Source organism: Macaca mulatta, chromosome 14 (genome assembly GCF_049350105.2).
Source record: "Macaca mulatta isolate MMU2019108-1 chromosome 14, T2T-MMU8v2.0, whole genome shotgun sequence".
NCBI classification, from domain to species: Eukaryota; Metazoa; Chordata; class Mammalia; order Primates; family Cercopithecidae; genus Macaca; species Macaca mulatta.
Window position 1 is genome coordinate 108,469,317 of NC_133419.1, and position 17,950 is coordinate 108,487,266.

The 17,950-nt window shown below is 38.4% G+C and overlaps 1 protein-coding gene across 4 annotated transcripts in view; it reads left to right on the plus strand.

The window, feature by feature from the left end:
* ELMOD1 (ELMO domain containing 1) overlaps window positions 1-17,950 on the plus strand; it is a 76,589-nt gene that overhangs the window by 34,444 nt on the left and 24,195 nt on the right. For 2 of the 4 annotated variants that reach the window (XM_015115591.3, XM_028832650.2), the window contains exons 3-7: window positions 1,035-1,170; window positions 6,099-6,244; window positions 6,382-6,410; window positions 7,256-7,353; window positions 11,329-11,458. In XM_015115591.3, coding sequence (XP_014971077.1) covers window positions 6,100-6,244; window positions 6,382-6,410; window positions 7,256-7,353; window positions 11,329-11,458 — 402 coding nt within the window. In that variant the 5' untranslated portion in view covers window positions 1,035-1,170; window position 6,099. The remainder of the gene's footprint in view (window positions 1-1,034; window positions 1,171-6,098; window positions 6,245-6,381; window positions 6,411-7,255; window positions 7,354-11,328; window positions 11,459-17,950) is intronic. The other 2 variants (XM_015115592.3, NM_001266487.1) reach the window with 1 other exon arrangement.

Consider the following 17,950-nt stretch of genomic DNA (forward strand, 5'->3'; position numbering starts at 1 on the left):
AATCTTGTAGCCAGGCACAGTGGCTCATCCCTGTAATCCTGGCACTTTGGGAGGCTGAGGTGGGCAGATTGCTTGAGCCCATGAGTTCAAGACCAACTTGGGCAACACAGCAAGACCCTGTCTTTATACAAAATACAAAAATTAGCCGAGCATGATGGCGCACACCTGTAGTCCCAGCTACTCAGGAGGCTGAGGTAGGAGGACCACCTGAGCCCAGAGAGGTTGAGACTGCTTCAGCCTAGGCAACAGAGTAAGACTGTGTCTTGAAAAATAAATAAATAGAAATAAATCTTATAAAGTGTATTTATGCATCAAAATTTTAGTTGAATAATGATGTCGTTAATAAATTAAGAGAAACCTGTACCTCCTTTTCTTTGAAAGGAAAGGGTTACACTATAATTTATTTATTTTAATTGTTACACAATCAGCTAGTGCTCTGTAAGGCCTCAGATACAATTTCCCTGGAATGTATTATAAAAAGAGTGCCCTTTGCTACAGCAGTATAGTTTTGAATCACATTGATCCATGATAGATATATACCCCCCAATCCCCTTAATTTTTACGGTTCAGAAGTTAGTGTCATCTCTTCAGAAAAAGAATAATGGAAAAAAACCATAGGGCCCCACGCTATCTGGGCATGGGATCTTGGAACCTCTCACCTGCTCTACAGGAAGGAAGCACTCTTGTTTTCCTAGAGACCCACGGATGGTTTGTTTGTGTGATTTCACATTTCCAGTTCATGTACCAAGTCCTCTGCTGCCTCTCTTCCTAGCAGAGAGCTCTTAGAGAGATGGTCCTATTTACTCGGCAAAGTACCTACTGATAAGTTAATTCTCAGCTGATTGTCAGTGCCCCTGCTTAGGAACTTCAATGGAGCAACTAAATGAACTGCTGGGGACATTGAGCCACTTGCTCTTCTCTATGGTGTTTAGATGAAAAGTGTTTCATTTGGGAAAGTGTGGTTTGAACCAAGAACCGTGATTATTTTTGTACGTATCTTTCATCAACAATAGTGTACTTTTTATTTATTACAGGATTTCTTCAAGCAAGAATTAACTTTCATTAGCACATTCATTGAAACTGTTCAAAATAAGCCACTTTTCTCTTATTGTTCCAAAAGAAGATGTCAGAGTCACAAATTTAAGATGATGGAGTAGTGTTGCATTACAGGTACCCACACCCCCTCACCCCACAGGCAAGGGGCTACATGGTTTTAGGTGCATTTCCTGTTTCGGAGGCCCCATCCCTCCTGAATGGATTCCTCTAACAAAGTGCCACAAGACAGGAGGTTGTTTTTATTTGGTAGCAGAGATATGATCCATTTCGAATAATTTACATTGGGTGGCTATTCTGGTTCAAACTAGAGAATGAATGTTAAATAATAAACGTGATCATGATTGCTTTATGGAAGAACACCGCTGTGAACTCAGCCATAAACATCACTCTGCAGCATATTAATAAAAGGTAGTAACAGAAAAGATTGGAAATGGAGCATGTGTAGTAGCTCTTATTATTGAATCAGATTCTCCCAGTGTTGAAGCAAGGCATTTGTCTTAGGAAGCTACAGTAGCTCTTTTTGGAACACTATCAAAAAGCTGTGGTTAAAAAACAGAAATAAACAAAAAACTGCTGCCTATGCATGTAGTTGTTAGAAAGAGGAGGTGGTGATCAGTATTTTCTCCATCTAGTCTTGAGGATTTAATTGTTGTTCCTACAAAATCTTAACAGATTTTTGTAGTAGTGAGTCAAGAATCTTCCATCAAAATGAAGAAAACTAAGTCTAACGTTATGAAGAAGAAAAGCCAATATTGCCCAATTAAAACTAATCTCATTGGTTTCCTGATTCAGCCTGGAAGGAAAAGGAGCAGAATCATAAACCCCCTGAGCAGAGGGTTCAGGAGATGAAGAGGGGGTGAAACAGGAGGTGGAGATTAGTGCTGGTGCAAGAGAGAGTACGTGGGTTCTGTCTCACAGGTGCATTTGAAATGCCTCCTCCCAAAGCATGCAGTCATGAAAAAAAAAAAGGGGGGCATAAAACAAATGTAATTGAAAGGAGGAAAGGGTACAATGAATCCCCAAAGCCTTAAACTCAAATAAGAAACAGATACACCTTTTCTCTCTCCCTTCCTTGTTCTCTTCCTTCCTCTCTCCCTCCTGTTCCTCCCTCCTGTTCCTCCCTTCCCTCTTGTCTCTACCTTCCCTTCCCTCTCTCCTTCTCCTTCCCCTTCCCCTTTTTACTTCCTTCCTTCCTTCTTTCCTTCCTTCTCTCCTTCCTTCCTTTCTTCCTTTCTTTCTTTTTCTTTCTTTCTTTCTTTTTTCCTTTCTTTCTTTCTTTCTTTCTTTCTCTCTTTCTCTCTTTCTCTCTTTCTTCCTTTCTTTCCTAAACAACCACGGATTAGCTCAAGAGCATTTACAGATCTATTTCTTAATTGCTTCCTTTTAAAGGTAAACATGTCAAGCCAATAAAACATTCTCTAAAAATAGTTAATCATTTTTATTGTTCTGCTTTTGATGCTCAGCAGTTTTTTTCCATAAACTTTGTGATTTAGGGACTTAAATAGGTCCACATAATTTAAGAAGTGAGCTCCTGGCAGTATTTGATGGCAGCCTGAGTTGCTCAAGTGGAGGTTTTGAGGAGTTGGTCCTTTTATAAGGAAGCAAGTTGTCTATTGTTTCCAGAGTAAGGGATCACCCTGGTGTTTCCGTCTCTGACCATGATGTGCCTGGGCCAGGTTTATAACCTACACACAAAATAAATTACACCTGTCAAAACATAATTTGATCTGATGATCTGGATTAAAAAGAATATAGTAACTAGCATAGCAAGAAAATATGGTACCTGGCATAGCAAGCTGAGGTTTTAATTAAATATTTGTGGGCTTATTGGTCTATTAGAAAAATAAGGGGAGAAAATAGAATATTTCTTGGGTAGTAAGTAGCATTATCAGGTCCTGTTGGCCCAGGAATTATGAAAGAGCAAGCAGCATATAGATATCATTTCATAATTGAAATGTGCATAATTGAAATTGTTTATGACTATGTGAGAGAGATGTGATTTACCTCAGAGTGGTGAACCCTAAGAAATGATGCTTCATCCCTAACCCCCACTGTGGATTTCTCCTGGCTTTCATGTCTTTGACAGTATGAGCATCGTCAAGGAAGTTTTTTAAAAAGATAAAAGCAAACAGAATGTGATGTCTTTTCTTCCTTTTGATGTAAGACTGTCTTGATGCAAAACAGTAACACAGCCATTTTCCTCATACACAAGGAGGCCAGTGGGAGAAATTAGAGTTGGGCCGTAGGTAACTCTATATATGGACACTTCCTGCCACTTAGGATGACACTTCTAGGTCTCAAGCCTCCTTTTTGTGTAGACCTGATACAGAGGTCACAGGGAAAACATTTTGTAGCTTAATTGAAGCTCTATTTGATGCCTTGGAACCTGAATAGGAAGAATACGGAGACACTCCAGGAACAATCATAAGGGTCCTCTTCTCTAGGAAGATTTAGTACAAACAGAACTGGATTATCACATAGTTTCACTTGTGCTAGAGTTCTGCCACACGAAAAGGTAGCTTCTGTTGAGCTGCAAGCCCACAGATGGGGTGGACTTCCCTGAAAATTGCACATGGAACAGATATTAGGGAAAGCTTTTATCTTTGACTTAGTAATTAATAGTATATATTAATATGTGAATGTATATACACATATATCCCAGTACTGAATATCATTACCATTTGGCTGGGGACCAGTTAACAAGGTATTTGCTCAATTTTTTTTTTTTTTTTTTTTTTTGGCATAGCTATCCAGTAGTTAGAAAATGAAAAACATTTTCCAAGACAGCAAGCTGAGGTTTTTTTATTTGCTTGTTTTTGAAACAGAGACTCTCTGTCGCCAGGCTGGAGTACAGTGGTGCGATCTGGGCTCACTGCAACCTCCACCTCCTGGGTTCAAGCAATTCTCCAGCCTCAGCCTCCCGAGTAGCTGGGACTACAGGCATGCACCACCTACCCAGCTAATTTTTGTATTTTTAGTAGAGAGGTTTTACCATGTTGGCCGGGATGGTCTTGACCTCGTGACCTCGTGATCCACCCACCTCGGCCTCCCAAAGTGCTGAGATTACAGGCGTGAGCCACCACGCCCAGCCCTGAGGTTTTATAAATCTTCTCACTTGTTTAATTAAAATATCCCACTAAATTTATTTTTAGGGCTACTGGGTTTTGTTGTTGTTGTTGTTTGGGGTGTTTTTTTTTTTTTTTTTGGAAGCTGTTAAACTAAATCCTAACCAATCTTAGAATATATTTGACTAGAACAGTTGAATGTTAGGCTTTACAATATGGTAAATCCATTTTTGTCTTTCAGCAGAATCTGGTTGACTTTGTACTGACTATACATGGAAATTTTATATGCACTTTTATAATGGCTTTTGGTGATCATTTTATGTATCATAATTTTAGTTATAATTTTCATTTTTTAAATAAAATAATACATATTTGTTACAAAAATGTTCTTAAAAAAGAAAATAAAAATTACTGATTATTTTATTACCAATGAATACCACTGTTAACATTTTTGTTGTATATCCTGCTTTATAGGATACTATTAAAATTTTTTGTTTTATTTTTTAAAGGAAAAGCGGATTATCCCATACATATTTCTTTTTAACTTTTTTTCTACTTGATAAACATATCATGGACATTTTCATGTTATTAGATATTCTAGGACATAATCTTGTTGCCTGCAAAACATTCCATTATGTTATCTCAGTGTAGCAGCTTGGTTGTTTTGTACTGTTTCTTTCCATTTCCTTTATAAGGTATAAACCCCATGCCTTTGTGCAAATCAGATTGTTCGAGTTTTTATTTTTAACACAAGGCTGTTGAAGATATTGGAACCAGAGCAATTTGAGGAAAGGAACACAGCCAAGGTTTTGATTCTTTTTCAGGGGTGGATCACATTGTGGAGGCTACTAGTTAACTACTCCAGTATATCTGAGTGACCACACATCACCTTATTTTAGAACTGGAAGGAATTAGTGAACTTTTGATAATAAAGAAAAATCTTTTCCAAATAACACCAAAAGGAAGTAATATAAATAATTTTGCCTCCTGGGAATGTACAGTACAAAGAGAAGATAGGTTGAATATATAAGTTCCCAGATAATAAGTCCTCTTTACCACTAAAGCTTGAGTCATTTTTGAAATTCTGAACCATACCGTGAAATAGTAGGCACTCACATTTTTAAAATTAAAAGTCATCATTAAAGATGGATTTACATGGGCCATAGATGTGTGAATAAGGACATGACTGGTGACAATATAGTTCGTCATTTGTTGAGGTATTGCTGGAGTGAGGTATGGTGTACAGTAAAGAAAACTTTCTTCAGCAAGAGCCAAGAACAAACTTCTCAAGAGGAGTTTTTGAAACATTTAAATCACAGAAAGTTGTCACCTCTAGGAAAATCAAAGGTCAATGGTGCTTGTTCAGTGAATTGATGAGAAGGGCTTCTAACAAGGTCAGGGAATGTTAGGATAGGTCGGCAGAAAAGGCAGGTGGCCACAACCAAGTCCTCAAGGAGGTCTGCAATGCCTAAGGGAAAGCAGAGGGAGACAGCAAGGGAAGAATCAAATAGTGGGTTTGGTGGAGGGTAAGGAGGGCACTAGAGAGGGGCTGGAAATGGAGAAGGGCAAGCTGAGAGGCTGTTCATGGAGGCAAAAGAGTAAAGCATGTTCTTCCCCCCATCAAAGGGAGGAGCGACTCCTAAAACACAAGCAGTATTAAAGGAATCTGTTTTCAAGGCACTCATTTATTTCCAAGATGTTTTTAGGCAAAGGAGGGAAAAGAAAAGATTCTAATGCTTCATCCTCCGTTTGTTGGAATATCAAATTTACTAGAATAGAAAATTCTGGAGTTTCTTACAGCCATAGTAAGTGTAGCTACTGCAAAATAAAGTAGCATGGTACTAGAAACATATGTTAAGTATAAGGTGATTTTTCTAACCCCGATTTTCTCCCGGGCTTCTTTTCTTGCTGGTGGTGGCTGCTTTCTCTTTTCTTCCAGAGTTCTATTGGAAGGGTGCTGTCTTTTGTTTTTCACAGAATGTTGATCCAGGTATGCCTGTATTTTTACTGTAAATTTCTGTGGCGCTGCCTGAAATTTGTAATGAGGAAGCTAACTGGAAGATGTGAACTACAGCGGATCTGTTACAATACCAAGCCAGGAGCTTCTAGAACCATGAAAATCGGTAAGCCTGAGACAAAGAAGTAAGCAAAAGGTAGAGTTGGTAGGATAGAGGATACAATGTTATCTTTCAGTGTAGTAATTCTAAACCATGTGTAAAGGATAATCTTTGAATGACTGTTTTTGTTACTGCTTTCACAGAAACATCACTGAGGGATTCTAAAAGTAAGGTAAGTAAAATTATTTTTCAGCAGCTTTTTTTTTCACTTGGAGGCTTACCTCTATCCTAAGAAGTGAAAATTCTAAGAAACCAAAATACAGCATTGGCTAGGAAAACTGCCAACTGAGAAGAAATAATCATTTGCCCATTACAAACCACTGTACTATTTACATGAGAACAGCCACTGTATGTGAATTTCTAGGCAGGTTTGTGAACTACTTATTACTTTATTGTCAAATGAACCCTTTCTTATACCTCTTCCCACATCATAAAATAAATATTCCTTGAACATGGGAACAATATTAACTCCCTACTATTTCCTCAATATTGAAATCATTTAACATTATACTGAAGATGTTTCAATAATATCAAAGAAGCTACTACGCTAGCTTTTATAGCATAGTGGAGCATCCACATAAGAAAGAAAACCTGTTTTCTTTTTCAAGGTTCTTGATAATTTTATCTTATTAATTTTGGCATCCTGAAGACTATCTCCCCCATGTGCCTCACTCTTTAGTCATAAACTTAATGCCCATTAACAATAGAAACTATGTTGGGCAAGGAAATGAAAATATTACATTTCAATATAGGTAGCTTGAAACAGGAAAATGGTAAGAACAAAACCAAAAAAATTGTATGTGTTTTCCTGATTAAAGTAATCAGGAAAATTGCACTGCCACCCCCATTGTGAAAACGTCAAATTTATTAGAATTCAAGTACACTAAATCAATTTTTGCTTTTAACTTAAATCTTCATATAGAAGCTTAAGCGAATGCTTGAAGCCTGTATCCCAGTAGATACTGATTAAGCCTCTGGTGTTAATGAAAAGAAAACTGATTGAAACATGTTTTCCAGCTGTTGCAGACTTCTGTGAGTGTTCACCCTGACGCTATTGAAAAAACTATAGAAGATATCATGGAACTGAAAAAAATTAATCCTGACATAAATCCACAGTAAGAATATGTTTCTTATGTCAGAAGTACAGAACACAAGTCATATGGCCACAAATTTAGTGTTTCTCTGTCTCCTCTCTTTTTTCCCCTCCCTCTCTCCCTAAAATAATCATCTGCCATTTTTTGACTTTCAGATAAAGAATAGAGAAAAAAAGTACCTTTTTCATGTTTGTAAATGGCAGCAACTTTGTACTTCCTTTGTGGCTTATGCTTCTCAGATGCAATGAATGTAAGAAATGTGATGGGTGCCCCGATAGAGAAAGATGAGTCCATTCATCAGCAATCACTCCATCTGATGCCTGTGTTTTACACTAACAGTAAATGTTCAAATTGTAAATGTGCTTAAGCTGATTCTGTTTCATCTAGAATAGTCCTTCACTTCCTTCATGAATATTACTTTATGACAGACTGAGAATCTTGGAGACCATTTCTACCTGCTTGTCAAGAAGACAGGCATGTGTGGGAGGGAGAAATGGTTTTTATATGAAGACTTTAGAACTTCCTAATTTATTCCTCTCATCTTGGAAGTATTAAAATGCATTTGGCAATGTTCGTGACATTTAAAATTAGCTTCATATTTTCCACTGGGTACAGCAATTTTTCAGTAAAATTTTACACTAAAGACACTGAGTAGAATAAATTCCAAACGCAGATATATTTAGAGAAGGTTTTCGGTTGGTAATAATCAAACTGTCTTTTAGATGTTCGTGTCTGAGAACTTCAGATGTTACCTATGAGAAAGGCTTTTATTAATAATTACAGGAACTGTAGCTGAAGGGAATTTCAGAGCATACTTGCATAGGTCTCCGTCTTGGAAGGATTTTAGATATTAGCTATCCAGGGGCTCGTCACAAAAACTCCATTTTCACCTGGTCTCCATAGCGTTCTTCGGCAGCCACTTCAGTTCATTAGCTGCCTTTTGCCTATTCCGCTACCAAAGGTTGATTTACTTATATAGTAAATGTCTTTTTGAAACCTTCTAACATATATTTTATTCCTCTGGGAAGGTGATAAGAAGGCAATTCATTATAAATAAGATTGAACGAAAAATTTAAGACTACAACTGGGCAAGAGGGACATATGAGTCCTGTAATAATCATGTTTAGAGATTGGATTAGATTTAGTAGCATATCTTTTCTATGAAAGTTATATAAGGTGCATTCAAGAGCATTTCTTTGCCATCCATTCTCTTGTTCTCATTTTTTTAAAAGACCCTTTTAGGTTCAGGTTGAGGATCCCGAATCTGAAAATCCAAAATCTGAAACTTTTGGGCATTGACAGGATGCCCCAAGTGGAAGATTCCATAGGTGACCTTGTATGACAGATTGCATCTGTTATTTAAAATGTTGTATAAAATTACCTTCAGACTATGTGTATAAGGTGTATATGAAACACAAATGAATTTCATGCTTAGACTTGTGTCCCATCCCCGAGATATCTCATTATGTATATGCAAATATTCCAAAATCTGAAACACGTCTGATCCCAAGCATGTCAGATAAGGGTTACTCAACCTGTCGTATTTTTTTTTTTTAATCTCCATGTGGATTCTAATGCCTTTTTTTCCAGGGTAACATTGATAAGCTTGATATAAAAAAATTAAATACTTTCCTGAGAAAACAAAGAAATAGCTTAGAGATGGGGAAACACTTTGTAACCTACCAAACTGTTACTACTATTAACCTCGCTTGTTTTAATTACATTTTTTTTAAGTGCTGCTTATGGTGGCACTAAAAATTACGAAAGAGAAAATTTATTTATTTATTTTAATTTTTTTTTTTTTTTTTTGAGACAAGAGTCTTGCTCTGTCACCCAGGCTGGAGTGCAATGGTATAGTTTAGGCTCACTGCAACCTCTGTCTCCTGGGTTCAAGTGATTCTCCTGCCTCAGCCTCCCAAGTGGCTGGGACTAGAGGCACGTGCCATCACATCTGGCTAATTTTTGTATTTTTAGTAAAGATGGGGTTTTACCATGTTGGCCACGCTTGTCTCAAATCCCAGACCTTGTGATCCGCCTGCCTCTGCCTCCCAAAGTGCTGGGATTACAGGCGTGAGACACCGCGCCCGACCTGAGAAAATTTAATTGACTTTCCTTATTCCTGCCTCTTGCATTCCTTCCGTTCTCCTCTTTCCCTCAAAATTAACTCTCTTCTCCATCCTACATAGACTTTCTGGGTGAGTAGTGCTATGGTGCCCTTTCCTAAATTTTAATATCTGACCTAGTTGTTTGGTGCTATGGTAACAAGTAATGATGAAAGCCACTCATTGAATACGACTTTATTAAAGTTCAGTACTCCTAGGCTGTCTGACTGTCCTGTAAGTTTAGAGCAGGTACACAGTTCTAAGTTCTGTTGCCTTCAACTTGAGATTTAACATCTGTGCATGTCATTTACCCCTGAAAAAAATATGATGATGTACAGTGATTATAATGACCACCACCACACCACAGCAACATGCTCAAAGTCCGTGAGTGAACAAGACAAAAGACTAGATTGGAGAGTATCAATTGCCAATGTTCAGCCATTTTTGAGCCACAGAAAATACATGACTCTAAAGAATTTAGGAGGAAAAGATAAACATGAAGTACTACTTTTAGACCTTCAGATTCTACCTTACTTTAGAGGCTGTAGAAAGGGAAAACAGCATTCTGATCACAGAAAGTAATGATCCTCTGTGTGTTATAGTTGCCAGATTGTTTTCTGTTCTAGTGATATGCTTTAACGGTACTATTATTCAAATAGTGTACATTCAGAGAGAACTGAGAGCGATCATAAAACATCTGAAAACCGGCTGGGCACGGTGGCTCATGCCTGTAATCCCAGCACTTTGGGAGGCAGAGGGAGGTCACCTGAGGTCAGGAGTTTGAGACCGGCCTGGCCACACATGGCGAAACCCCATCTTTATTAAAAAATATAAAAATTAACTGGGTGTAGTGGTGGGCACCTGTAATCCCAGCCACTCGGGAGGCTAGGGCAGGAGAATCGCTAGAACTCAGGAGGCGGAGGTTGCAGTGAGCCAAGATTGTACCACTGCACTCCAGCCTGGGCGACAGAGTGAGACTCTGTCTCAAAACCTAAAAAATAAAAATAAAATAAAACATCTGAAAACCATGTCCCATGAGAGGCAATTGAAGAAATAAGATTTCTGTTTTCCCTAGAGATTAGAAGAATCACTATCTTAAATAGTCATGGCAGGGGAAAGGTGGAAATAAATTTGCTCAGAGAAAAGAATTTGAACCGTTTGATCATAAGCAAAGCAGATTTTGTTTCAGCACAAGAAAACGTGTTCAGACAACTACAGCTGGTCAGAATGTAATAGAACATCTTGTAAAGTTGTAACTACCCTCTTAGCACTGTCTCCCCTGAGGAGGACATTCCCAAGTGGAGGTGGTGGTGTTATTGTTACTTTGTTTCTCTTCATTTTGTTCTGATTTTTTTTCCTTGAAGCCCCTAAGGGTTTTTTCAGTTGTCCTCACCCTCGTTCTCTTCCATACATCTTTCTAAAGTAATTCTGATATGACCGCCTAGGGGGGTGCTATATAATCCCTAAGAGTCCAGTATTACCTATAATTTCAAGTAACCTGCATAAAGAAATCCCTTGTGGGTTTTTGTTTGGTTTGGTTTGGTTTGGTTTTGGTAGAGATAGGATGTTGCTTTGTTGCCTGGGCTGGTTTTGAACTCCTGGCTTCAAGCAATCCTCCCATCTTGGCCTCAGAAATTCCTTATTTTTAAGCCATACCATTGCAATTTAGCTGTAGAAAAAGTCAGACTTTGAGGCAAATTTTAGCCAGGTTCTACAGTTGTCCATGTGGAGATTTAATAAGAATTGTGCTTCTATTAAATAGATCATCTTTGAGCAATTTTCCCTGAATATTACATTAATATGAAAAGTTCTATCATGCATACATCAAGTGAACAAATGCCAAAGTGATGCCCTGTTCTTCCTTGTGTGTCTCCTCTGTTTTTGAACATCCTAGGCTGGGAATCTCTCTTCAGGCTTGCCTTCTGCAAATCGTTGGGTACAGGAACCTTATTGCAGATGTGGAAAAACTGCGTAGAGAGCCCTATGATTCTGATAATCCCCAACATGAAGAAATGCTTTTGAAGGTTAGTGCTTGAACACATTTCAGTTCTTCATCTAAGTCAGCTGACATTTGCCAGGCACCTGCTATGTGCCAGGCACTGCTCTGTACATCAGGGGTACAAAGATGGATGAAACACGGGCCCCTGACTGGTTGGTAAGGTCAAGTTTTCTTGCTGGTTCAGGTGTTGGAAGTAAATTTTTCATCAGAAAATTCCTGTGAGAAGTTAAGTCCAAAGCCAATTTTCTTTTATAATCTGAGAAAGCATCAGAGGTGATTTCTGTGGGCTCTCGCATTTGGCTTCAGTTTAGATTGTTTAACATGCATTGAAAGCCAACAGGAGAAATAGCATTTGTCAAAGAGTGACTTGGGATTCCCATTTATGACTTTTAATACACATCAGAGAAGATAAAGTCGGTTTCTGCCTCAGCAACGGCCCTCTTGGGAAATTACCCAAGATCTTAATGCTGATTATTTTTGCATGCAACTTAGAGAGTATTAGAAGAGGTAAAGGTTTATATTTGGCACACTAGAACTTCTGGAGAAATAATATGAAGTTATGAATACTCCTGGCTGTCAAAGCAAAAGCTTAAAAATCTTACAGGATCTGATGGTGTATTAAAAAACATCAGTAATACTTTCCCTCAAAACACTGAGTTTGGGGCTAAAGAAATTAAGACCCCCCAATAATTAAGACTACCCTTAAGAACTACATACTTACCAGAAATGTTTTATAAATTCATTTCTGAAAACAGATGCTTCTTTAGAATTAGAGTGCATTAGGGTACTTCCTTGCCTTTTCTTAGAATTCAAAAAGGCAGTAACAAAACTGTAAGAAAACATTTGTTTAGCTGCCTTTATTTTATTGAAAAATGTCAACAGAACATGTAATTTCAAAAATGTATCCTGTTGTGTTTTTGTGTGAAGGAGTGTGTTTTTATGTATGTAAGTACTTAAGCAAATGACTCATTTGTCTCTGTTAATTAGTGCTGGATCTGATGTAAATCATTAAAAATTAAAGATACCTCATTCTTGGCAATAGTTTTTCTTCTTCCTTTTCTCCCTGCTGAAGTTTAGCTAACCTGCTGACTGAATTTTATCTCTTTGTATTGCCTTTTTTTTTTTCTGACCATTTTCTGATGGAGGTAGTTCAACAAAATTACCCAAACATAGGAAATAAGAGGTGACAGAGAAAAGAGGTGTTGTAATTAACCGATAGTCACAAGAGCCTGAACAATGTATTAGAATAGCTGAGGTTCCCTCAGAATGAGTGACATCCAGGTGCCTGCTAGGCACCATCTTTAGCTGATCTCTTGTATGTGGGCTGGCACATAGTAGGTTTTCAACAAATATGAGTGAATGCATGAATTATTATAGTTCATTAGCTACATCTCAACTTGTATATGACTTTCATCTGTGGCTATGATTAGATTATGTGTTATTTAAACTGTCAGCTATATGAGGTAGGCAAGGAAATGGTGGCTATCTTTATTTTAGAGATGAGAAAACTGTAAGCATTTTAGCTCAGGTTCTCATTCACATGTCTGGTAAATTATAAAGTCAGGGCTGTTCATTACTGCATTAGGTACTTTGGGGAAAGGCATCATTTCTGCCCTCAAGTGGCTTACAATCCAATTGGGGCATATTCTACATCTTCAAAAAAACATCACTAAATCTGGCCAGATGTGGTGGCTCACGCCTGTAATCCCAGCACTTTGGGAGGCTGAGGTGGCTGGATCACTTGAGGTCAGGAGTTTGAGACCAGCCTGGCCTACATGGTGAAACCCTGTCTCTACTAAAAATACGAAAATTAGCCGGGCACAGTAGCAGATGCCTGTAATCTCAGGTACTCAGGAGGCTAAGGCAGGAGAATTGCTTGAACCCAGGAGGCAGAGGTTGCAATGAGCCCAGATCGCACCACTGCACTCCAGCTTGGGTGACAGAGCAAGACGCCATCTCAAAAAACAAACAAACAAAAATCACTAAATCTTATCCATACAGCACCCTAAGGTATCTTTGAAATGTTTTCCATGCCCAATGCCTTATTCTAGCCATCATCTCCAACTTGGGCTGTGACAGCCTTTTAATTATGCCAGTAACTGTTAGATTCTTCCCTCACATCATCCGAAATACTGTTGGAGGGATTTTTTTTTTTCTCAAAACACAGATATATTCATTGTTATTCCCTAGACTAGAAACTTCAGGCTATGTCCTATAGTAGAAAGCCCACGCATCTTAGCATGTCATTTTGGAGGCTTTCCAATGTATTTCTTGAAGCTACAGCTCCTGTATCCTCATCACATATAGTACATTTCTGCCATGCTCTGCCATTCACCATGACCCAGAATAAGCCGTGCCATACCATATGCCCAGGAATTTGTTCATGCTGTTCCCTCTGTTACCTATTACTGTCACTGCAGAAGCCAGCTTGTTTTTTAAATCCTTACTCACAGAATTTTGAAATCTTCACTAGCTCCCCAAGCAAACTTAGGAGTGGGAATCTTTGTTCTCTTCTTCAGTTTGTTCAAGTTTCAAGTATGATAATAAAATCAGAAATAATAAAACATTAATTGAGTGTTCAGTATGTGCCAATTGTTACAGTCAGTGTTTTCTGGCATTATTTCATTTCATTATCACAGTAGCCTTGTGGTGCTACACTGCTCTTATCTTCATTTTTCAGATGAGGAAACTGAAGCTGAGCAGTGAAGTGGCTGTGCGAGCTCACATAGCGTGGTAGCTAAGCGCTCTGAGCTACCACACTGCACTAGGTCTTGAGAGACAAACCACATCTTGTTCACATTTGTCTTTCCAGGTCTGACCCATGGTTTGTGTTTCACTGCCTGAGCTTAAGCTTCTTCATCTTTAAAATGGGTCATAATACCCTTGTTAGCTACTTCACAGAACCGTTTAGAGCAAAAGTCAGCAAACCAAGGCCTGCAAACCAAATTTGGCATTCCACCCATTTTACAAGTAATATTTGCAGTACAGCCACATGCATTTGTGTGTGGCATTTATAGCTGCTATGGCTGCTGTCCTAGTTTAAAGGCAAAGTTAAGTAGTTACAACAGAGACCATACAGCTCATAAAGCCTAAAATATTTGTCAAGTGGTCTTTTACAAAGTTTGTGCCCAGGCACAGTGGCTCACACCTGTAATCCCACCACTCTGGGAAGCTGAGGCAGGAGGGTCACTTGAGCCCAGGAGTTCAAGACCAGCCTGAGCAACATAGCAAGACCCCATCTCCACACACACAAAAAAATTAATAAATAGCTGGGCATGGTGATGTCCACCTGTAGTACCAGTTACTTGGGAGGCTGAGGCAGGAGGATCACTTATGCCCAGGAGGTCAAGCCTACAGTGAGCTATGGTTGTACCACTGCACTTAGCATGGGCAACAGAGTGTGACCCTAGCTCTAAAAATAATAATAATAATAATAATTAAATTAAGTTAAATGTAAAAACATGTTTGCTGACCTCTAGTTTCTAAGCACAGGTCATATATAGTATTGCCACATGTTTAAGCGCTTGGCTTTTTAAGCATAGGAGAGTGTTATCAGTGCTACTAGAGTTCTAAATTATTTTCAAAGTCCAGATTTTATGATCATTTGAACATAGCCTGGGATGAAATTGAATAATATCACTGTCCATATGAATCACTTATATAGACATTTCTATTAAAAGTGTTCCAACCAAATTAATAATGAAGACAAAATTCTAGGTGGATTCATGCATTTAATGAAAAACATAAAGTCCAGAATTAAAGACCCTCTCCTGATGGAAAGAGCAATCCCATGGTGACCTTGGTGAGAAGCTGCTTCTCCTTGAATGCTCTAGCTCAAGGGTAGACGAATCACCTTCCCTTTCTGTTCTGCAGAGAGTTCATGACCAGGCAGAAGTGTTCAAATAAACTTGTGTAAAGCTTCAGTTCGAAATGAAGAGAGTTCAGTAGAGAGGGCAGTCTGTGAGGGTAACAATCTGACTCAGAGTGTAGTCTCCACATCTGTTTCTTGTCTTCTGCTATAGGAATCACTTTTCCTAGCCCCTAGTCTCCTCCGCTTGGCAGGTGGCTTTGTAATAACTACTCCCAGTAGCACAGTCCTAGATGAGAGGATTCCTCAGAGTCCCCACCATAAGCCACCACCGTTTCTCAGATCTGAAGTTGGCTTCCTAGTGCATGACCTCATCCTTCAGGAGCACCCCATCCCCTACTCTTATTTTTTCAGGGAAGAGCTTACCTATTGGAAGAGAATCGAAATAGCTCAAGGTTATTTTATTTTATATGTATTTATTTTGAGACAGGGTCTCACTCTGTCATGCAGGCTGGAGTGCAGTGGTGCAACTTTGGCTCACCGCAACCTCCACCTCGCGGGTTCAAGCAATTCTCCAACCTTAGCCTCCTGAGTAGCTGGGATTATAGGCATGAGCCACGGCACCTGGCTCAAGATTTTTTTAAAATAGGAAATATACAGATAATTGTACTTCATGTAAGTATTTTAGCATAATGGGCTTTCATCTTCCAAAATAAGTTTGACTATTTTATTTGCTACATGTATTTATTAACCTACTGGTTTAGCCTCTCAATATTTAGCAAGTTTATTTTAAAAATTACTATTCCCATTGGTCTACAGTACCATTCATATAAATGTATAACTTCAAAGTCAACATTCCTTTCACTGTGGACATAAGAATTCTTAAGGGGTACAATAATGACTGTGGCTGCTGGGTACTGTTAAAAGCCAAAAGGACTGGCAGGCTCAGAAAGGCATAAACTATTTATACATACTCTCAGTATACTACTAGTCCCACATTTTTGCTGTACATTCTTGTTTCATAATATGGTACAAATTATTCCCTAAGTCTGAAAAAAAAACAAGATGAATACATTTTCATCTGAATTTCAAAATGACCTTTTTAATGAAAAAGAAGTTCCTCATGTGAAATCTGTTTAAAAGAAGGATTTAAATACTTTGTTCACAACATGTACAATTTTTTGACCCTAGTGCCTCATTAAAATCAGTTTAGCAATAAAACCTTCTGTGCTTTATCAAAAACAGCATTCAATAGATTATAAAATTATTCAATCTGCATTTGAATCATTATTAGGACACTGAATTATAACAAAGTCCAGTAAATGTATGACCATTCATCAACACCCTTAAAACCTGTGAATCATTGCAGTGAATCTCATGTATGCATATAATTCAAACATAAACTTTGTGGAGAGGGGATATAAAATAAATACTACAATATTTCTTCAGTCCTATTTAATGCTGCCTAGATGGTTAGGTGAAAAGGTTAATATTACTAACAGGCACTTTGGGAAGCCGAGGCAGGTAGATCACCTGAGGCCAGGCATTCGAGACCAGCCTGGCCAACATGGTGAAACACTGTCTCTACTAAAAATACAAAAATTAGCCAGGCGTGGTGGCACACACCTGTAGTCCCAGCTACTTGGGAGTCTGAGGCACTAGAATTGCTTGAGCCTGGGAGGCAGAGGTTGCAGTGAACCAAGATGGTGCCACTGCACTCCTATCTGGGTGATGGAGAAGACTCTGTCTCAAAAAAGAAAAAAGATATATATATATAAAATATATACACACATATATATACACACACATATATACACACACATATATATATGTATATATAGCTAACAGGAAGAAGCAAACTAGTTTAATAACTTGTTTTCTAAGTAGTTACCACAATTTAGTAAAACCAAGATAGGCAGAGTATGCCAATACGTTTTTCCTATAGTGTAATGTAATTGCTAATATGAGGTATAATCGGTAAGCAATTAATACAAATATAAACAGGCATAAGCCACCACGAAATCACAGTCTGGTGAAAAGCTTTTCAGCTAAGCTAGTTGGAGAAGAGAGTTAAGGGAAATGAGAAAGGGCAGAAAGGGCAGGTTTTCAGTGGAAACATCATTTACATGCCTTATCATCACCCTCTTATATGTAACAATCCACTGATGCAGGAAGGTAAATCCTGTTCAAGTATGCTAGCCTAGAATATACTTTATGTAGCATAGTAAGATTATTTAAGTATTACTAATGCTTCATTTGCACTTAGATTATACATAATCCTATATGCATATTAAAAACTCATTTCCCTAAATGAGTTAAAGAGTTTCAGGGAAGATGGAACTATGTACTATAGAATTTAGAATATCTAAACTAAGAGGTAAAATCAAAGGAAAACATTACCACCTTTTTAGTAAATGGATCATATGAGCTTACTCTTCTTTTTTTTTTTTTTTTTAGATGGAGTCTCACTCTGTCATCCAGGCTGGAGTGCGGTGGCGCCATCTCGGCTCACGGCAACCTCTGCCTCCCGGGTTCAAGCAGTTCTCTGCCTCAGCCTCCCAAGTAGCTAGGATTACGGGCTCCTACCACCATGCCTGGCTAATTTTTGTATTTTGAGTAGAGACGGGGTTTCACCGTCTTAGCCAGGCTGGTCTTGAACTCCTGACCTCATGATCCACCTGCTTTGGCCTCCCAAAATGCTGGGATTAC